This window comes from Podarcis melisellensis (genome assembly GCF_964234715.1).
Source record: "Podarcis melisellensis genome assembly, chromosome: 12".
Taxonomy (NCBI): Eukaryota; Metazoa; Chordata; class Lepidosauria; order Squamata; family Lacertidae; genus Podarcis; species Podarcis melisellensis.
The window spans coordinates 26207012-26229581 of record NC_138544.1 but is presented as its reverse complement, the minus strand read 5'-3'; the positions used below and the strand labels follow the sequence as shown (position 1 = coordinate 26229581).

At 42.1% G+C, this 22570-nt stretch overlaps 1 protein-coding gene across 1 annotated transcript; it reads left to right on the top strand.

The window, feature by feature from the left end:
* The first annotated feature begins 370 nt into the window (after positions 1-370).
* Positions 371-21114, top strand: GPNMB (glycoprotein nmb). Its single transcript, XM_081883278.1, has 11 exons — positions 371-569; positions 6228-6380; positions 8061-8204; positions 8926-9108; positions 10359-10517; positions 10773-11081; positions 12341-12472; positions 14394-14496; positions 15205-15407; positions 16532-16625; positions 17914-21114. Exons 1-11 carry the CDS (start codon positions 491-493, stop codon positions 18065-18067), a joined length of 1713 nt encoding a protein of 570 aa, XP_081739404.1. The 5' UTR covers positions 371-490; the 3' UTR covers positions 18068-21114.
* Positions 21115-22570: the final 1456 nt, after the last annotated feature.

Genomic DNA, 22570 nt, shown 5'->3' with positions numbered 1-22570 from the left:
GATTCCATTATATTAAAAAAAACTTTTCCAAATATACTCCTGATCCTTTAACCACTATCTGGAGAGCAGAAATGGTCTCCAAAGAAAGCAGGAGGTGGTCATCCCTGAACATCTGTAGGAATTAACAACTTGGTGTAAGATAAACAGCTACACCCTCTGTGAAAGGTGCAAGATTGCTCCAGAAATGCCGGAGAGGCAAAAGGCCATTGCATCTAAGCAAAGCTGTTAAAAATCCCAGTGGATGTAGAAAGTGAGAGGCATGAGTCATAAGCACATGAGCTGGAGGGAGGGAAAGGAAAGCCAAAGACACAAAATCATGCATCTCTCCTTAATGCCATCACATGATGAGCCCTGGGGCTTTAATTTAATCAGAAGGGAGGAGGGCAGCAGGCAAACTTTATTCCCAGTTCTGTTCTGAAGAGCTTTGGAGAAACAGCAGGCTGATCCATGCAAGTTCTGTGCTTGTGAGTCCAGCTGTGCATTTCCAGTTATGAAGGGGGCCTGCCTCTTCTTCCTCCTTGGATACCTGCTTGCAGCTGAAGGAGTTCAATCTGCTGTGGCCACCAGACGTGAGTGCCTTGCTTCCCCCTTCTCTATGCTCCCTAGCACAGCAAAAATATTATTCGCAATAGCACCGTTCTTACATCTTTAAGAACAGGTTGATCTGTAGGAATAACAAGTGAAGTCCAGAGGTAAGTTGAAGCATCCAGATCAAGATGCTAGCAGCACAAGATCAAGGGTCAGGGCGAATGGGGGCATCACCCATTTGCAGAGATGGAGTTTTAGGAATGATGGTGATGCTTTCACCATCACTAGACCTGAGCTATACCCACCTACTTGGGGGTATCGATGAGCTCAGTGTGGTTACTTCTGAGAGGGTAAGTATAGGACTGAACCATTGCATTCCATATTCAAGATCACTTAGTCCAGATTAGAATGGCTGGGGAAACCCAACCAGATGGGCGAGGTATAAATTAAAAAAATAATTGTTGTTTTTGTTGTTTTTAGTCTCTATTAACTTTTAATCAATTACTCTGGGTAATGAGAATTTCCCCCTTCCTTTCCAATGCTTTCTTACAGGGGGCAGGGGTTCTGATTCATACTTTTGAATTTGGAATACAGGAGGGGAATTAACCCTTCTGAATTAATTAACATGGAGTGTGAAGTCTGCATGTGGCATGAGCACGATTTTATTTCTGAAACTGTGCTCTCCAGACTTCATCAAACGTTGCTGGACTGGCATTTTGTGATGGCATTTTGGTTGGTTGCAGAGCTATACACTGCATACTAACTCCCTCTGCCTCCTGTAGCAACAGAGATTGAGAGAGAAAACGCTTCTCTTGACTCCTCCATAGGATATGGTGGTGTTGCCATCTTTCTTTCCAGCAGGGCTCCAGTGGACCTCTCACTCGGTGAGGTCCCTTAGGGGCTGATTGCATACTACATACACATACCACTTGTTTTATTCTTGATGTAGTTCAGCCATTTACAGAATCACAAAATTGTAGAAGTGGAAGGACCCTGGGGATCATCTATCTCAACCCCCGACAGTGCAGGAATATGCAGCTGTCCCATACGGGGATCGATCCTGCAACCTTGGCATTATCAGCACCATGCTTTAGCCAGCTGAGCTATCCAGGCATGCTGCTTAATGCCATCATTTCTAAGCAGCATATTATAAGGTTGCCAAAAGGGATACCACTTATATAAAGACATGCCCCAGCAGCATTCTTTTGAAAAATGAAAAAAAAGAAAGAAAGGAGGAGGATGTTAAAATGGTAGAGGGGTTGCATGGCTTTTTCCGCTCCAGTTTCTCCCCCTGCCCCAATGTGTGAGGGTGCAAGCACACACTTTGAACTTGGAGTAGGGAGGATCTCCTGGGGAGCAAATTTTGTATCTGTGAAATTGGAAGTGGGGAGAAAGCAGAGCAGCCCCCTCTCCTGCCACTTCTGCTTTAAAACAATTGTTGGGGCATTGTTGCACACCTTAGTCCCTAACATGTCACTTGCCCCTTAGGGATATGGATGAGTGGAAGAAAGATTTGAGCAAGCTCTGCACACAAAATACAGCCATAGTTAATATAGAAGCGCAGGGACGATATGGCTTCAAATTTCCTTCTCTGTCTACTCCACCTCTCATGTTCAGAGTTGATTCACTTGTCTGGCCCTGATAAGAGAGACTGGGGATTTATCAGCACTTTAGTGTTTTAATATGAAACCAGACGTGTGGAATGCAGGGCCTATAGGAACAAGATACAGCTTTGCATGGTGCAAGAGCAAACATCATTTTCCTCTTTCTGCACATGGGGAGCTCAGGGTATGGGGAAGGGCTCAGTGGTAGAGGATCTGCTCTGCATGCAGGTCCCAGGTTTGATCCCAGGGATCTCAAGACAGGGCTGAGAGAATCCCGTGTCTGAAACCCGGTCACTGTAGACAGTACAGAGGTAGATGAGCCTGTGGTCTGACTCAGTATAAAGCTGCTTTTCTGTTCTCAAAACCTAGGGTATTATTAAGTGTGCAATGTGAGCATATTGGGAAATCGACACTAGCTGGGTGCTCTGTGCCCTGCAGGTCTTATTGGTGCCAGTAACACCGATTCAGCTCTCTTCTGGGGCATACAGCAGCCATGGGGAAGGGGGAATCTCAACTTGGGACCATGACCAGGACAGAGTTCAATCCTTCTGTCCACACCATGGTCCCAGTCTGGGTTGATCTCTCCTGTGGTTGCTATTGATAAAAAACACACCCCACTACATTGCCACATATGAAGATTCCAGATACTGGATCAGACCATTGGCTCATCTAGTTTAGTGTTGTTTACATTGACTGCCAGCAGCTCTCTTGGGTTCCAGACTGGGTCCTATCCCAGCCCTACCTAGAGATTCTGCAGTCAAAGAAGATGCTCTCCAACTAAGCTACAGCCCTTTCCCCAAGGTGACCAGGAGGGGATTGTGAATGTGCATATGGGTTGTGCACGCTGAATGCCACGCCTAGTTTGACCATCAGATGTGCAGGGGGAACGTGCTCAAAACTTCTGCAAAATCTATATTCTCCTCCTGTGTCTTTTGAAACCTTGAACGCCAAATGATTCCTATCTCTCTGAACTGAACTGAGCTGTGTTGAGGGAGCACAAAGAGCTCTTAAGTTTGCTGTTTTCTCTCAAAGGGCAGCCCATACGCTTGGAGCAGAGAGGCGAGTCCAGGAGGGCGAGAACAGTTCTCAGCCCAGCCTCAGTTCTAGGATTGCTTAGTTTGATGATCATGAGATCAATCAGACTTTCTTCCAGGAAAGAGCATAAAGGGCTGGGCTTATGAGTTGCAAGCTCAAGATCACTTGACACAGTTGGGTGTCTGCTACCTCCCACTCTCCATCTTAAGACCCTTAGCCACATCTCTCTCTCTCTCTCTCTCTCTCTCTCTCTCTCTCTCTCTCTCTCTCTCTCTCTCTCTCTCTCTCTCTCTGCCATCTAGACTGATGTAGCATTCTAAAGAACTTGAAACCATGCGTAGCACTTTTTAAAATTCTATTTTAAGGTTGGCCTACTAGAGCTTGACCTACTTTCTTTTCATGGCCCAACATGGCCGCTATGACTGTTCTCCAGTTATGGATTTCACTAGGGGCTGCCACACAGGATGCCTGCCTGGGGTTCTTAGTCCTGGGCCTGGGGGTCTTGTAAGGTGTAAGGGAGCACCACACCTCTGTCAATCATGAGCCAGGTGTGAGTTGGCACATTGCTGCCAATGAGATGTCAAAGCCAGGCTAGCTAAGTACAAATATGATTATAAATGAATAAATAAATTCCCGACCATTCCAGTTGGGGAAGTGATTCTAATCCACATTAGTGATTGTGAATACAAAACCAAGTGGAATGGCAATTGCTTCAGGTGAAAATAATTTGGAGTTATGCATTGCATAGAGTCAGAACTTGCAACCCTTTCTGAACTATTCACTGTAATGTTGGATGTTTTGATGAACAAAGTCTCTCTTCATCTGGTAGCAATTTATTCTTGCTCTTTCATAACAAGGGGGAAAAACTGTCATAGACATTCTTTCCTTGTTGTTGAGGCTGACACAAATGTGATCACTGTACGAAGTGTCTTGAAGTTCGCTAGAAATGAGCACAATCTTTAAAGGAATTTTTCTACGGCATTCATCCACTAGGCCAGATGATGTGATTAACAATTTCATTTATAATAAGCGATATTTTTATACCAGTAAAGTAAAAAATCCTATTATTTGACTCTTATGCATTTTTCAAGTGGAGGGGGGAGTGGATAATGAAGTCTCTGTCTCTATGAAGTGGTGGTGAAGTGGAGTTCAGACAGCCTTGAGCTAATGATTTGGTAAGTCATATGTGGAAACTCAGTGAGGAAAATGTAAGCGCAAAATTCTGCACCCCCCACAAAAAGGCTTGCTTTTGGACTGCCCTTAGGGAGGTATTTAATAATACTAGCCCTACTCAGAGTTGACACATTGAAAGTAATAGACATGACTAACACAGGTTCATTAATTTCAATAAGTCTACTCTGAATAGGACATCATAGTATATAATCCTTAAGGACCAACATGAAACAGAAACATTTTGTGAAGTCTCCACAAATAAATCAGTGATGTGTGTCACCATCATTGATTTCAGGGGCTCATGTTTGTTTAAACCTTTATCACAGGGGAAATTTTTTTGGCCTGGTGGGACAGATATTTATCTCCCCCCACACCCCATGGGCCAACCTTGCCAGCTAGGGGTCCCACCAACCTATCACAATCAATCAATTTGGTAGGGAATTTGTTTCACCTTTGCATTCCTCACAGGAAAGGTACTGATGAAGCTGCTCAGTCCACAACTCCCCCCACATCAGCTGATGAGTTTAGACTTCAGTTCTGCTTTCTGCAGGGGGCTTCTCCATCAGCACATTCCCCGAACAGAAGGAACTGGCAACTCTACCCCTTGACCATTAGGTGATGGGTAGGCAAGGGGAAATGTCCTTGCAGGCCAGATTGGTGGGCCAAGATTGGCTCATATGCTAGAGGTGCCCCATTCCTGTTTTAGAAGAACCAAAGAGTCACCAGGTCGTAAGAATTTCCCACATTTTGAGTTTAGCACCACATTGTATCAGAAGCTCTGGAAGTTAAAAACATCTACCAAAAGCTTTTACAATAATGGGAATTTTTTGAAACCTGAATGAAAATGCAAAGCAGCTGAGCGGAAGGCAGGAACATGCAGCAATCCCATCATATGATGCACGATTATGATCTTCTGCAAGGTGTAGCCTTAGAAATGTCCTGGCTCCTGGCTCAGATTCTGCTTTTAACAAGTGTGTTCTTGCTCCACTGCAACACACAATTAAGGCAGGCTGTTGATTAATTAAGCCATCTCGAGTAACATGACAGGTAAGTCATTCCTTAAAGACCTGTGGCAGAGATGTGGAAAAGGATTTCTCAACTCTTTACCAGCCCTGCTCACACGAAGCAAGATTTATTTATTTTGCACAGAAATGTCTGTTCCATCCTTCTTGTGCCTCTGCGCTACTCAGAGGGGCTTATGACAATTTAAAATGAAACCAAACCAGAGGGTATGCACTGGTACCCCCGCAAACTCACCACTTTGTGATTGTAGCGCATGTAAACAATACATTGCAAGGAAAGGTGACAAGGAGAGTTTGTGTCATGGTATGAGAACCTGATGGCTCAGTTTGTTCAATCATGGTGCTGATAGTACCAAGGTCGGAGGTTCAATCCCCGTATGGGACAGCTGCATATTCCTGTATTGCAGGGGGTTGGACTAAATGATCTTCAGCGTCCCTTCCAACTCTACAATTCTATGAATGTGAGCTGCTGCTGTGCTTCCTATGATTTCACTCATCGCAGTTATGTAAACATGGACACATGTCAAACAGGCATTCTTTAAACTTCTAAATATAATTTTGTAATGTTCCTTCAAACATCCAGCTGCAATTGGTTTGCATGCAACTATTACTCATTTACAACCCCCCAAAACATTTGTAGAGTGTTCTTGAGAAAGCAAAGATGAGCATTATAGAATGTTCATTTATTCCCCTTTTAGCCTTTGAACATACCACAGGCAAAGGAAAAACCTCAGAGAGTTATAGCTCAGACATGTGCTTTCTTCGCAATGTTTTGTTATGGGGTTTGCCTTGGCAGTTCAGTGTATGTCAAATAAGGCAAAGGGACTGTGCTAACGCTTTCTCCCTTGTTAACCCTTCTTTCTAGAATTTCGAGATGTGATGAGTCGAGGAAGGGCACCTTCTCACGCCAAGTTCCATAGGGGGCTAAGCAGCTGGTCCTCCGATCACAGCAACTGGAATGACAAGCTTTACCCATATTGGGAAGAAGGAGATCCCAGATGGAAAGACTGCTGGAAAGGTAAAACATGAAAGATCAGTCTGGCTCAATGGGAGGAGATGCAGGGTCAGTATGTAATAATGTTGATGACACATTGCAAATAGGAACAAGGTCAGAACGGTATTTTTGTTCTGCATTTAACATTTAAAATGGCTCTTATTTTTATGCCAACACTTAGGAATATAGGACGTTGCCTCAGAACTTTTCGACTTTAAAACCTGTTTGTATTTGTGAAAATATTATTTATTGTCATTTTTGAATTATCTGGTCTCTTAGCTTAATAGTGGTGTTTCCCCATTCATTATGCAATTGCTTTCTTTAATTTTCTGAATATTTTTTAGAATTCCCAGTGGGTTAACAATCTAGTCCTCTTCACCGGGAACTCTGAGAATTGTAGCTTTGTGAGGAAAATTGTGGTCTCCTAACAGCTCTCAGCACCCCCAGCAAGCTACAACCTTGATTTCTGAAGGGATCCAGATTTGAGTGCTGACAGATCTGTCCAGGGAGTGACTTTAGAACAGGGGAGCACAAATGAAACAGACCTCTGACAATTAGTGAATCAGACTGAATTTTGTGGGAGAGACTGAGCAAACTCTATCACTCTCATTTGAAATAAAAGTATAAGTTGTTATACTGTTGGTATTTGTGTTGGGCCTTCTTCGCCAACCGAGCTTGTGCAGCGACTGGGGTGATGGAATAAAAACTTGCCCGCATTATCTTTACTTACTTTATTTTTCAATAATAATCAAACAACTGCAAAACACCCCTTCTCACCACCATTCCTCAGCAGCATTCCATAACAGTATTCCTATAAAAGTAGACACTATACCACTTGATCAACTTACATACAGTTTTCAAATAATCAATTAACCTATCACATTGCTGCATTCGGTGCAGCAGGTAAACTCCCCCTGCTAATTAGTTAAATTGTTAAGATACCACAGGTGTGCTGAATTGTCAAGAGCTCACAGATGTGCTGCCATGCAGGTTATAATTACAAACACACCTCTGAGTAGCACCATCGGCCACATCAATATTAATAAAACCCAACAATTTGATGCCATGCAAAATATAAAAACAATACATACACATATACATGTTGTTTTTGCGTTTATTATTAGTAGACTGCATCTATATGTGGTGGTCATGTTCTACTATCCAAACATTTTGGATCCATTCAGAGACATTGGAGGTATTAAGAGAATAACGCGATGTAAGTGTTCCTTAGGTCTTTAAATAATGCTATTACAAAAATAGTTATCTGAGCATATTGAAATCATATTGCTCAATAGTTTCAGACTAACACCTTCAAAATTGATTATTGCAAAAGACGCAATAAATGCAAAACACCTACATGCAGATAACAGATAAGTGGAGGATGGCAATTAACATAACAAAACAAACTGCAGTGCAACTGAATTCTAAACCTGTGACATTATGCTGCTTTATTTGAATATAAATTAATGCAATTAAATAACATTCTGAAAAAGGGGGGAGTCTGTTCCATGTTACAGTGTAATTTTGAAGATCACCAATGAATAAGAAATGTTTTGGAAATATCCTACATAATGTACAGGGTTGCCTATGAGGATAAAATGGAGTGGGGGTGCAGGGAGAAAACATTGCATGCTACTTTGAAATCCTATATGAAACGTGAGATATAACCGGGAGTGATAAACAAATGCATCTTGACTTCCTCAGGGGGAAGGGTTGTGGCCAGTCTGACCAGTGACAGTCCAGCTCTGGTGGGATCCAATGTGTCTTTTAATGTGATCCTCAAGTTTCCCAGATGTCAAAGAGAAGATAATGACAGCAATATAATATACGATCAACACTGCATCAACGGCAAGTAATGAAAGTACCTGCATATGCTAGGAGTGTGAATGGTTCTCAGGCTTTGCCCTGTGTCTTGTATCTGTACACTTTCTAAAATTCTATTCTGTACAAAAAAAGCAAAGTGACAGAGCCTCTGTGGCTCGGTGGTGGTCCTGATGGGACTCATAGAGATTTACGGACATTGTGCTTTGACTCCAGTGGGATGGGAGACCCTGGTGATAGGCAGACATATTCCTGATGTACTAGGAAAGTTCTTTACTTCTCCACCTTTTTCAATTTCTTACATGATACATGGGATAGCTGACATGATATGTTTGCTGGGAGTGACTTGTGGGCTCATAACAGATGAGATTTCCTTGGTTATAATTATGATGCTTCCTTGAAGTACTGTATTTACTTTACAAAAGTTTGATGGGAGTTTTGTGGCGTTGCAAGCCACAAATCCAATTTCATATAAATGCCAGGTCGCTGTTTACTCAGAAATAAGACCTGCTGTGTTCAGCTACACAGCAGCGGATAAAACGTTTTGAGTGTGTTTTAAGTGCAATATACAATGTGGCACTAGGTGGCGGTGGTGAGCCTTATGGAAAATTCAATGTATTTTTAAAAACGTTTTTTAAAAAAAGCATTTTCAAAGCAGTTTTTATATGTGTCTAGATTCCACCTGAGTCTTTACTGACTTTCCTGAAAAGGTTTCCTTCTTTTCATTTTTCCTTTCCTTTGCTTCAAGGTTCTTCTGATTATGCAAATCTTCCTGACCTGTATGTTTACAACTGGACTCAGTGGATTGACGACTGTGACGGGCAGAATTGCTCTCATAACAGTAGTCACAATGTGTTTCCAGATGGCAGACCTTTCCCTCGTCACAAAGATTGGAGGAGGAGAAACTTCATTTATGTGTTTCACACTCTCGGTCAGTCCTAAAAATGCACCTTTAGCTTACTGTGTTATTACTAATAACTAGTAGTACTTGTTGCTACTAATTGTATTTGTTACTTCTAATATTAGTACTTGTTGCTACTAATAAAATCATAACAATAATTATTTAGCTTTAAAAAGAAGACACTTAAGATGCTTTGTAAACTTCTTTACATATAAAGAAAGACTTATATGAAATAATGTGGTCCTCATGTAGAGGACAGTCAGTTCAGAGCTGCTCTGAGACAACAGAAGCTCTTTTGTTGACTTTTCTGAATTTCAGAAGTCAGACACTTTTTTTCAAATGCAGTCTTTCCTGAGTGGATTTACAGTTTATAGGAGAACAGCTCATATGACAGGCATTTAAACAACTCTGGGAAAGCAGGATATATACAATTATGATATGTGTTTGTAATTAGGAAGTGTTTTGATAATGTGCATTTTTAATGGCCGTAGGAGTTTCATATTTAAGGTGGGATTTCTGACTTGAAATGCCCTTTCTGTTTTATTTTCTTTTAACTTTTGATGTTTAGTTTTAAAACTTGTCCTTCATATTGTATATGCTACCTTGGGAAGATGTTTATATTTTGTAAGGTGATCTGTCTATTAAATAGTAAGAAAAAGAATAGAGTTGTTTCTCGTCTGTTTCGATCTTGTTGGTGAGAGATAATAAAGTTATTTTCTAGCTCCCCCTGGTATGTCCTCTTATGCCTTCCATGATATGAGCAGTGATTGCGCAACAGAAAACAATGGGGAGGGATCCTAATTCAGTGGTGGAGCATCCATTTTGACCTATTGGTAGTCAATGCCAGTATTGGTTTATTCATGTTTGTACAGTCACAGTGAGACTGTCTTGGGCTTTTAAGTGCAAGTGGATAGAACGTTGATGTTGGATGGAGGGAACCTGTGTCCAAATTCATGCTCCGTCATGAACTTAAATGAGTGACCTTGGTTTAATCTCCATCTCTCTCCTATCTCATCCCAAAGAGCAGTGGAGGTAAAATGGCAAAACCACCACATACATTTCCCTGACCTCTGTGTAATAATGATTGGAACAAATGCAATCCCTTTTTAGAACTGTTTTCAGAAAGTTTTATTGATTTATTTACTAACTTGTGGGAAAGGATAAGTGTGTTTACCTACTCGAGTGAAATGGGTGCCTATGTTCAAAAGGAAAAAGAATTGCAAGCCTGACCAGTTCCACAGCGATAATCCTTTTCCCCCCATATTTCCCCTTTTTTGCAGGCCAGTATTATCAAACGACGGGAGGTTCTTCAGCTATGGTGTCCGTCAACACAACAAATATCACACTTGGCAATCAAATTATGGAATTATCAGTTTATAGGCGAAATTATCGATCGTTTCAACCAGTAGCCACAGCAAATGTTGTTTATGTCGTAACAGGTAAGTGGGTAGGTTAAATAAATAATAACTTAGCAAACCTGAATGGTTTAAATAACATAGTACAATAGTGTTTTAATTGTATTGTGTGCATGTGAACTTTGTATACCACAAAAAATTGGTTTGTGCGAAGACATCTCCTAAATATGAGAGCTTCATCGAATTTTGTTACCTCTATGGTTTTTCAGTTCCCAAGGATTACCTATCTTGAGTCCAACCACAATCTCATCCTTTTGCTTGGCCTCGTTTTCTATGCAGATAAAATCCCTTTCTATGTGAACATGACTCAGAAGAACGATCGCAACGCCTCAGACTACATTTTCATCAAGGATATCCCTATTACATTTGATGTCCAGATTCACGATCCTAGCCACTACCTGAACCACTCTGCTATTTCCTACCGCTGGAATTTTGGAGATGGCAGCGGCTTATTTGTTTCCAACAATTCTGTTCAGATGCACACATATAAACTTCTGGGAAATTTCAGCCTTGACTTGTCTGTCCATGCTCTTATACCTGCCCCTTGTAGACCACCAACACCTCTTCCACCAACACCTCCTCCACCAGGTAAGAGGCTATGGCTCCAGGCTACGTTGAAAGAAAACAAATGGGTTCATTATATAGAACAGTTGACCAGACAATATTTCATGATAATAATGAGCATACTGATTAACAAAGAATTGTGGCATACTTACGGTGTTTAACTTCTATTCCCTTTCTTACAGGAGTGCTGGAAGGGAATAGTTGAAGTAGGCCTTTGGCATTTCAGTGTCCTAGGACAAATGCTTTTAATATATAGTAGTAAGAATACTGAAGTGGCTTCTTTCTTTCACTCTCGCTACATTATGCAGCACCAGAGCTACAAAAATAAAGTAAAATAATATAAAATAAAATAATGATGATGGTATTGCTTTTGCTGCATTAATTTCTACCTTTCCTCCCAGGAGCTCAAGGCAGTGCACATGGTGCTTTTTATCCACACAAGAAACCCTTGAGCTAGATTAGTCTGAGAGTGAGAGTAAATGTCCCAAGATCAGCCAGTGACCTCTGTGGCTTAGTGGGGATTTGAACCTGGGTCTCCCTAGTCCTAGACCAACGGTCTAAACACACTGGCTCTCTGCTTGTAAGTTTACAGACTTCTAAGTTTACAGGGGCTAGATGGAAGTGAAGAAAGAAGAGGAAGAGAGGGTGTATTCAAAACTAGGGACCAGCAAGAAATAAAGCTGGGGAAACATGTGAAGAAATAAGACTTTCAGGATTTTTTAAAGTATGGCAAGCTGGACCAAGAGAGATATTGGGGGAGGAATTATAAATAGAAGGTGTAATAAAATATGTAAAAGAATGGATTCATAAAAGCGAAGGACAAGAGGACAAATATTTAGTTATTTATTAAAAACGTATATTCTGCCCATCACATAAGGTCACAAGGTGGGTTACACAACATCAAGCAATGTACACAATAAATAGAATAATAAATGCATAATTAAATCAGCATCGCCATAGAGATTATGTTATACATACAAACCTTCTAGATAAGGCAAACTCTTTCTGTTCAGTAAACGGTATATACAAAAAAACTCTGTCGGTCATCCAACTCCCAAGGCCAAAAAAAGTAGGTGTAATAGGTGTTTTACTTGCCTTTGCTTAGTTGTGTGAAATACACAAATCCAGTTGATATCTGGCCATAACACGTCTGATTGGAATTTATGGGAGCTAAGCAAGAGTGCAAGACTTGGAGGCGTTCCAGATAAATTCTTTTTGTTATGCTCAAAATGTTTTGCTAAAAGTGCAAATACATTAACTCATTTCCCTTTCCCTTGTTTCAGTAACTACCCCGCTGCCTTCGAATGTAACTCCCAGCTTCAATAGTTTAACAGAGGTGCCAACAGGACAGTCTCCTGTTGAAGGATGCCATATTGCTCGATCTGGACCTTATAAAGCATCTCTCTTCATTGCAGGTATGCATCTACATCTGTAAGAAAATAATGTGGTTTGATAGGTAATAAAGGGAATTCATTTGAACTTGTGCGTGTCATTAAAGTGGCTGTTCTGAAGCTGCTCTTGCTGGCTGGCTGCTGTTTTGCTCAAGAAAGAAATTTCGGAAGAGTACCAATAAAGAATATCAATAGCTGGCAACTAGTGGTAGCTGGCGGGGCAGAAGGCCAGGAGGCCAACTGTAGATGGAGCCAGAGCCAAGGACAGGCAGAATGAACCCATTCTGCTTTTATCCCCATCCTCCTCCCTGTTGAGTTATACAGGAGCAACACTAGGACTAAGGAGGAGGAAGGTGTGAGCCAACATAGCCAGGGAGGTGAGGTCTGGCTGAAGGCAGACTGAGGTTGGTGGGGCAGTGCCCCAGTTGTCCTAATGGACCAGTCTCCACTGTTGACAATATCTTATTTTTGCAGGTCAGGTTCATAGCTGTCAATTTTTCCCTTTGCTTGTGAGGAATCCTATTCGGAATACGGGAATTTCCCTTAAAAAGGGGAAAATGTTGACAGCTATGGTCAAGTTGCATGCAGCAGACATTGTGGGTTGGATCCAAAAATTCCCTTCTGTGAACTGAAGGAGGCATGACTAAGCCGCTTCTGGCGAACCAGAGCAGCGCACGGAAACGCTGTTTACCTTCCCGCCTGAGCGGTACCTGTTTATCTACTTGCACTTTGACGTGCTTTTGAACTGCTAGGTTGGCAGGAGCAGGGACCGAGCAACGGGAGCTGACCCCGTCATGGGGATTCGAACCGCCGACTTTCCAATCGGCAAGTCCTAGGCTCTGTGGTTTGACCCACAATACTCGCCTGTAGATGTTTTCTCTTGGTTAGGAGATGGTCTGTGAAGTCTCCCCGCCTTTCTTGGGTGTCCCCTATACACACCCACTGCTCCAACATCTCTGCAATGCTATTGTCTCATTTTGTGACGTTGATGCAGCTGTTCCTCATCACCTCTTTGGCGGTGTAGTTTTCTCAGGCTAGGAAGTCCTTCTTCCAATGATATTGTTGACAGCCCATTGGTTTCAACAGGACTTGCATCTAATTTAGGAGTGCTTAAGGCTGCAAGCTTAAGCTACCATTCCAAACAGATGGCTATGAAAATCCTGTAGAAGAGATCAGCCGGGAAATATATTAAAGCAGTTGTAAATTCTCGGCACCCACTTTTCAGAATAACTTACTTTGCAATATCTAGCGCAGAAAATTCTAATGTGGTTTGCCTGTGCAGATTTCTGGTTTTCTGCAAATCAAAGGGATTGCAGGTGGGGAAATATAGTTCAGGAGTACTCTGGAAACAGTTACAAGCATAGCTGGGGAAGAAATTAATGTATGGAGGAACTAGTGGGTGTGCGAAGGGGAGCAGCAGAAACTGATGATAGATCTGCCCACTCCAAAACACTGGAACAAATAGTCTGTGACCCCAAGTGGAGCACTTGCAGCCCGAATTCCCACAGTTTATTGGATTATCCTTGTATGGTAAGCCTGAATTCACAAGGGGAAAGCATCTAGACTGGTGTTGTGAAGGTAGTACCATGTCGAATATGCAAATAAAATGGGAACACAAACAGTTGCAAACACACAGTAAACTCTGATGTGGACCATCCCAAAGTGTCTGGAGAACTGAAAATGTTAATTTCAAGAACAGCAGGAATCTAATACAATGGTCAAAACAAAATAACTGCAATGCATTTATTCTACACTCTTTTGAATTGTGTATCCACTACAACAAAATGTAGGTGAGCTCCATTTGCAGACAGCCTTCGGATCCAATTAAGATCATTCTAAAGCAATTCATTCTCTACATTTCCAAATGGGATTATTTTTTTATTTTTGCTGTCAAAGTTCTTGTCTCAGCAATTCTGACATTTTGTCAATTTGTTTCTTCGACCAGAGGGGATCCTTGGGGTCAATATTATCCAAATGACAAGTGTCCAGGTAGCAACTACTCAGGTTGAAAACTCCATGGTTGATTTTGTGGTAACCTGTCAAGGGAGGTAAGTGCTTTCATTAATTCTGATAACTCTGCTTCTTGTAAAACTTAGACCATGGAGTACTACAGACATTTAAGTTGTTCCGTTGCAGCAGCACTCATCGTAGCTCACTGAGCTTCTTGCTGATAAAGTGGCATTGCTGAGGATGGTCCACGGAGCAGAAGTTCCGGGTCTTTTGTGATAGTCACCAGATCTCTGGCCTCTTTCCCTCTGTGCTTATAGGGCAGTGTTGGTGAGACCCACTCACCATCTTAGTCTCCCAGAGGCATATATAGGGATAAATTAGTATGTACAAATTTTATACAGATTTGTATCAGGAGCCCATGCTCCAAGTTCTTAAAACAGCTAACAGTGTCCCTGCTCACATAAAAACCTTGCATCAGGATTTATAAAAAGGCTGGTTCACCAAGGTTTGTGAATTGTTAAATATTACAGAAGACCTTTATTTTCTGTTAGCCTTTGGCGAATAATGCCTCTAGTTTTTACTCCTGAGTTTTGATAGCCTCTGGGTGTTGCTTTCATTTGGTTCCTGATTTTTGTACTTTACTGGTTTTTATTGTGTTGGTTTTAAATATATATTTTAAGATAAATCCATCTGAACATAGCTTTCACAGAAAAGCAGAACAGAAATGTGATAAACTTCTGCGAAATGAAAACTGATGAAAAGTCCATAATTTCATCCATCCATCTTTCTTTCTTTCCGCACCCCAGTCTTCCTACAGATGCCTGCACAATAATTGCTGACCCCACTTGCCAGGTGTTACAGAGCGAGGCATGTGACCCTGTTGACATAGATGAGTGCCTGCTGACCATAAGACGGACCTTTAACGAATCCGGAACCTATTGTGTGAACATTACACTGGGTGATGCAGCGAGCCTGGCTCTCACAAGCACTTTGATATCCATCAATGGAGGTGAGTCCTACTGAACATCTGCATTCATTTGCAGTCAGCACCTTGTGGCTCATGAAGCGTGGTGGAGTTGTCTCCCAACACTCCCATAGCTGCTGGTTGTCAGGACAGGATGGAAGCAGGCAGTGGCAAGGTTAGGACTGTGCAGTTGCATTGACAAGAGTGCAGGATTGGTGTCACATGCAGGGCCGGCCCTAACGTTAGTCAGGTGGCCGCCTCAGGCAACTAATTGTGGATGCCCTGAAAGATCAGGAAATGCTTTGTTATTTAATGTATTATTATTGCAACTATATAACCAAGGAGAGAGAGGTGCTTGTGGGATCTTCAGTCTCAGTGGCCAAAACACTTGGCTGTGTAAAGGTAAAGGAGCCCTGGACAGTTAAGTCCAGTTAAAGGCAACTATGGGGTGTGGTTCTCATCTCACTTCAGGCTGAGGGAACTGGCGTTTGTCTGCAGACAGCTTTCCAAGTCATGTGGCCAGCATGACGAAACTGCTTCTGGTGCCACGGAACACCGTGATGAGTGCCAGAGTGCACGGAAATGCAGTTTATGTTCCCGATGCAGTGGTACCTATTTATCTACTTGTGTTGGTATGCTTTTGAACTGCTAGGTTGGCAGGAGCTGGGGCAGAGCAATGGGAGCTCACCTGTTGCGCAGATTCGAACTGCCGACTTTCTGATCGGCAAGCCCAAGAGGCTCAGTGGTTTAGACCACAGTGCCACCTGCTCCTTACGACTTGGATGAACTAAGGTACTGTGACTTGGAAGGGGGCACAAAATTATTTGGGCAGGTCTGGAGTAAGACAGGCACCATTTTTCCATTTCAACAAAGAATGTGTGTGGTGTCTACAGCAGTTCCCATCAGCTGCAATGATGTCCAGTGTCAGTGGTAGCATCAGGCACATATTGACTGTGGAGATATTTTATGCCATAAGGCAGTCTTTGTCAAGGTGGTGCCTTCCTGATGTTTTGAACTACAAATCCCCTCAGCCCCTGCCAGCACCATCATGCTAGTTGTAGCCCAAAATATCTGCATGACACCAGGTTAGCAAAGGCTGCTATAAGAGTACTGACCTCCAAGTTAAGGAGTGTGAACTAACATTATGGCCTTTAACTTTGTCATTCAAGCTGCAGGGTCATTTTCAAGGACAGCAGAAGGAGTTCTGCTCGCTTGCGGTTTCTTGGTGGTGTTTGTTGCTGTCGCGACTTTTTTCCTTTACAAGTAAGTTTCTCAGCCCAGACCTTAAAAACAGTGTCTTTTTTACGATCTTCAACACTCTCACAATTTTCAATGTTCACAAGGAACAAAACAGATTGCCCAGTTATACGATCTGAGAAGAAACCAGTGTTACCTTGGAAGAAGATTCCTGCAAGAGTACTGATTTAGTTTTGTTTTATCCATGTATAAATTATACCCTGCTCTAAAGCCAATATTGGATACCATATGCAGCTTGCATAAAGGTATAACATATTAGGGATACATTGTGGTGTGGGCAACACTCCCTTCTTGACCTTGGCAGCTGAGGTCCACCTTCTGGTGGCATTGTGGTATTTGTTGGCACCCGTGGTGTGTGTGTATGTGTGCACCGGGTGGGGGCAGGGGCACAGTGCAGAGGGTGAATAGAACCTGCTGTGCCAGCAATGCTGCCAGGTGGGCACGCTGGGTGGGGGCAGAGCGCGGAGGGTTCACAGAGCCTGCCACAGGGCCCAGTCCTTGCTACTGGAGTCGCAAAAATGCCACTTGCCCACCTATGCTAGGGGGAAACTGGTTGGCCAACGTGGCCCTTGGTGGGTGAATCCCTCTGACCATAGCTGTCAACGTTTCCCTTTTTTAAAAGGAAATTCCCTTATTTGAATGGGATTCCTCAGAAGAAAAGGGGAAAGTTGACAGCTATGCCTCTGACACTGGCTGGAAGGCCATTCAGCAAGGGGGCCTGGGATCTGGTGGTGAGGCCAGGCTGGTCTCCAGGGCCCAGAGACTCCTGGCAGCGTGCAGGGTGGGAAGGGGATCCCTGCATGTGGGCGCTTGGTTCGTGCCCCCAACAAAATTGTGTGCCTTTGGTTCATGCATTATTTTGAGAAGTGTGAATTACCAAAATGAATCCCATCTCCACTCCTTGTCCTAATCTGACGCTCTAACCACTGCATCATATTGGATCGCTTAAAAAAAGGGGGTTACAGAACAACAACACCAAATACAATTTTTCTCCTTCATAGTTTAGCCTACGGAAAGTATTTGCAGAGTAGTTTGTTGATGGGTGAGAAACACAAGTCTTTCTAAGCACCAAATAGATTTTTTTTATACACACACATTGACCAGTTTATTCCCTGGCAAGAAGCTCTTGCACATGCCATAGAATTTTTCAAAATACTGACCTGGGCAACAACATTTTGTACAGGAGAATCAAGTGGCTTGTTTTGTTTGTTCTCATCCCAGCCACAGTACTGGCATAGCAATGCACCACCAAGGGAATACTTTTCAGCAAATTAATTTTGAAAATTCCTTCCAGGAGATATAAAGAATACAAGCCTATTGAAAGAAAAACTGGAGACGAGGCCAGTAATGAAGGACTGAGTGTTTATTTCAACAATGTCAAGGCTGTCCTCTTCCCGGCAAACAATGAGAAACATCCTCTGCTGAAAAATAAGCCAGGAATTGTTTAACTCTTCAGTATGATCACTTATGTTTGTATGCATTTGGGGATTTGCATTGAACTGTCATTCAGTGGAAGAATACCTAAGTGTTAAAATCAGGATTTATGTGGTAAGGTTGCAGTACAATAGAATGGCTGGTGTTGTGTTGTCTTAAAAGGTTAAAATGGCATCTCATGAAGAAATTGATCATACATTTTGCTTGCTTATGTTCTTGGATCTGCTACGGTATATTAGCTAATAAATCATTTAAGGTTGATGCGGTTTCCTAGACTAGTTACTCCTCCTGAGTATCGCTAAGTGTCTTCTTGGCAGAATGATTTTCTCCAAATAATTTAAGCTTAGGCTGAAATCCTAGCAAGTCAAGTCCCACCAAACTTGAGGGAGCTTGCTTTGGGGTAAACATGCAGCGGATCATGCTGTTAAATGGGAATTTCCCTAGTTCCCTAATTAGTGATAATGTGGCTGCTTTGAAAATTATAATAGGTACCTAAGAAATGATCAGCATGTCCTATCACTTACCCCAATGGCTTCAGATGAATAGTAGACATACCCAATATACTCTCCACCAGTTGAGCAACTTGCAGTTACATAACTACTCTTGGTTCTGTTTCCTCTGCCTCCTATATTCCTTATACTTGAGATAAATGAGAGCAGGATCTACATTCTGCACCCAAAGGAGCAGAAGGCAATGTGCACTGAAATATCCATGGCTCTGCTTCCTTGGGATGTGTTTGTGTGGGACTGTTTTTGAGTAGTCTACATGCTCCTAGGTCTTTAGGCCACACTAGTCCCCACATCTCTGTTCAGCAGAATATGCCATGTGGTGTTGACATGGAGTGATCCTACACGGCTCTATGGTGGTTGGTTTTTTTACTAGACAGCTTTCCTGAACACCTGTGGTTTCATGGCAAAGCACTCAGCGGAAAGTGTGAGATGTTCTCTTAGAAATGCGCCCTAGCACAAAGATATATTTGCATGATTTCAGTCTGAAACCAGAGGACAAAGCAAGGCTTCCCTGGTGCTGCTTGCTTTTATGCAATAATTATGTTGTGCTATCCATCTAGTTGGAAAACTCACACTGGCACACAGGACAAGTTGATTCTAGTACTACATAATCTGAGTTTAGCAATGCTGGAAATACGCAGACTTTGAAAATAAGCAATATATTTGGCTGAAAACTGCAGCAAGGAGGGTAGCACAATAGGCACAGTAGGATTTATGAAATACTGTTTTGCAATATGCCATTTATAATGCAGGGAGTTCTGAAGCCAACCATATAAATTTATATGGTTGGCTTCAGAACTTTCTGCATCTTACAGCTTATTCCACTAAAGAAAATTATGTGGAACTATCTGCCTGCCTTTCTGGAAAATGCACAAAGGGCTTTTGATTAAATCTGTTCAGTATAAATCTGCTTTATTTTGATTCGCAGTTATTTGGCTGCTTAGGTATCTGCCTGATCCTGCAGATTGTGTAGAATACTTTGCTCCACTCATGTCCACACAGGGCTGCTGAAGACATTTTATATCTGAGGCCAAGCCCTCATCTCAACTACTGGGATGAAGGGAGCTCACAAAGGTTGTTGATGGATTTGGGAACTTCAGGCCAGAAGGAAGAGGGAAAGCTTTTTCTTTATTCCTTTGTCTGCTTCCCCTCTTCTCATTGAGATGGGACAGGGAAGAAGAAAGGAGGACCAAAAATATGAGTCCTTTCCCCCTTCCCTTTCCCATCTCACAATATTTCCAGGTGTTAAAAACATGGCAATAGCACCCAAAGTTGGACGCAATCACTTTGCACTGCCTCTCAGCACCTGTTCCCAACCAGTTTAATCTTTGCAGTGGTGTTTATGATATAGGCAAGGTAGTGTCCTCTTTGATAGCGATGTTTTCCCTGCGGAAATAGGCACAGTGAGCTCTAGATGCCAAGAAGCACAGTTCTCCTGTAACTTTAATAACGGTGTAGTTATCATGGCGCTGTGGATGTTATGTGATCTTAAGAGTATAGTCATGCGGGCAATTTAAGTTTAACAATGGTGAATTAATGTTTTCATCCCACACAACTGCTGTTTTGCAGCACATGACTGGTATGCCACAACACTAGTGTAAACATTTTTTACTAACTAGTAGGTCAGCACAGTGGCAAGAGACTGAGCTGTGAATCTGGAAGACCCTGGTTTGCACCATCTCTTTTGCAATGAACTCATTAAGTAGCTTGAAGCAACATAGTGGCTTACAAGGTTGTGTTCAAAATGCAGCTATATAACACATGCTAAATGCTTTTGAAGACTTGAAAGCATGCTATAGAAGTGTTAAGTATTACTGCTCCTAAATTACTAATGGCACGGAACTGGAATGCTGGACGAATGTTTACCTGCATGTTGTTCAATAAATCTGCAGTATTGCAAAGGACAGTTTAGCTGTGTAAAGTCTACATGACCCAATGCTGGTTCTAAACAGAGGTAGCCCCACTGAAATTAAAATGCCACATATAGTGCACTCCTATATATGTCTGCTCAGATCAGAAGTCCCACTTAATTAAATGGGGCATACTCCCTGATAAGTGTGCAGTCTTAATATAGTATGATGGGTCTACAAGCTTTACAGGATAAGTATATTTTAAAGGTTTGGAAGTATGAATTAGTATTATCAACTTTTATTTTTCTATCTTTTACAAGTGCACATACTTTTATACAAAAGGCTAGGAAGAGGAGGAAGTGTAAATGATTATAGTTTTAATGTCATGGAAGAAATTGTAAGTTGAATGCGTCTTGCCTTACACTGAAACATCACTATTTCAGTCTGAGACAAGAAACAATAAGAATGATTTGCCCCACTTATTGCAACTCTGTTAAGCTGGAGTAGAAAGCTACACTATTATAGTTTGGGTTCTGTCTTTTATAACCTACCAATTCCTGGCATGACTTAGAAATGTAGTATGTTTGATATTTTAGTCTATGGAGATCCTTGCAAAATCTTACAGGTTCCTTGCGAAGAGAAAATGTATGTTTTCTGTCTTTTCCTCTTGCAACTCTCAATAAAGGTACTGATTTTATCTAATATATTGTTCTGATTTTATTAAAGTCCTTTGCTATATTTTCCAAGACCAAAATGCTCTATATCAATCCCTGTCTGAAGACAATCTGCTTTTGTGAATTCTTTTGCCTTTCCCCCCACTTCTCAATGGGTAAGAAGTAATATACATATCAAAGGACTTCTATTCTCTACACAGGGCCTCTTCATGTGCTACAAATGCAGGAATCTTTTGCCCAATATGGGGCTTGAACTCACAACCCTGAGATTAAGAGTCTTATGCTCTACCAACTGAGATATGTTGGTCTCAGGTGCCACAGGCCCTGCTCCAGCCTTTTTGTCACTTGACTCCCCTCCCCCCATTAACATAAGGTACCATGCTGCTTACTGCTGCCTGTTCATAGGTTGCTTCCATTGGAAAGATCTCTGATGGGGATGGCAAGGGAAAGTTTGGGATCTGGCTCCTTCTGTGCATTTAACACAATAAAGAAGTGTTGTTAGAGGCCAAAAGAATCAGGGTGATTTTGGTTCCCATATATCAGCTGTGTGTAAACAGGAGTGATGTTAATATTAGCCCTCATATCACTCACACTTACTTATAGACAGGCTATGTCACAGATAGTTGAAGCCCTGGCAATGCATTCAATGATTCAGTTCTTTAACAATGTCCCTGCTCAATTCCACACACCCCACATGACTGATGTACGCATGCAACACCTTACTTTTGTTGGAGTTGATGCCATTTTATCATAGAAACCAATAAAACATTGGCTTAAGAGGGCTACCCCTCTAAAGATACTGGAAATTAATCAGTTGTATGAGGTTTTATCCTCTGTTGGGAGTTGTGTGTGGGTTGACATAATTCAATACAGTGTTAGCATCGTAGGATTATCATGTATCTAAAGTGCTTTATGGAAAATTTAAGCTTGAAAATAAGGTAAAGGGACCCCTGACCATTAGGTCCAGTCGTGGCCGACTCTTGGGTTGTGGTGCTCATCTCGCTTTATTGGCCAAGGGAGCCGGTGTACAGCTTCCAGGTCATGTGACTAGCATGACTAAGCCGCTTCTGGTGAACCAGAGCAGCGCACAGAAATGCCATTTACCTTCCTGCCGGAGCGGTACCTATTTATCTACTGGCACTTTGACATGCTTTCAAACTGCTAGGTTGGCAGGAGCAGGGACCGAGCAACGGGAGCTCACCCTGTCATAGGGATTCAAACTGCCAACCTTCTGATCGGCAAATCCTAGGCTCTGTGGTTTAACCCACAGCGCCACCTGAGTCCCTCTAAGCTTGAAAATAGTGCTCTGCAAAATGGAAATTTCCTCTTTTGGATTTTCAAAAACTGTGCACCTGGGTTTTATTACTTTATTCTTTATTCCATTATGACCAGTTAACACCTCAGCCTTGAACATCTGACTTAGTTGTATATAGGTGCGTGCTACACAATAAAAACATGGCCCTTGTGCTCATGTCCTATTCACA

Excerpts from the sequence above, each read along its gene's own strand:
- GPNMB (XM_081883278.1), top strand. The coding sequence starts at position 491 with ATGAAGGGGGCCTGCCTCTTCTTCCTCCTTGGATACCTGCTTGCAGCT. Across the intron at positions 14,497-15,204 it reads GTGGTAACCTGTCAAGGGAG|TCTTCCTACAGATGCCTGCA; the intron begins GTAAGTGCTTTC and ends TCCGCACCCCAG. Across the intron at positions 16,626-17,913 it reads GCGACTTTTTTCCTTTACAA|GAGATATAAAGAATACAAGC; the intron begins GTAAGTTTCTCA and ends AATTCCTTCCAG.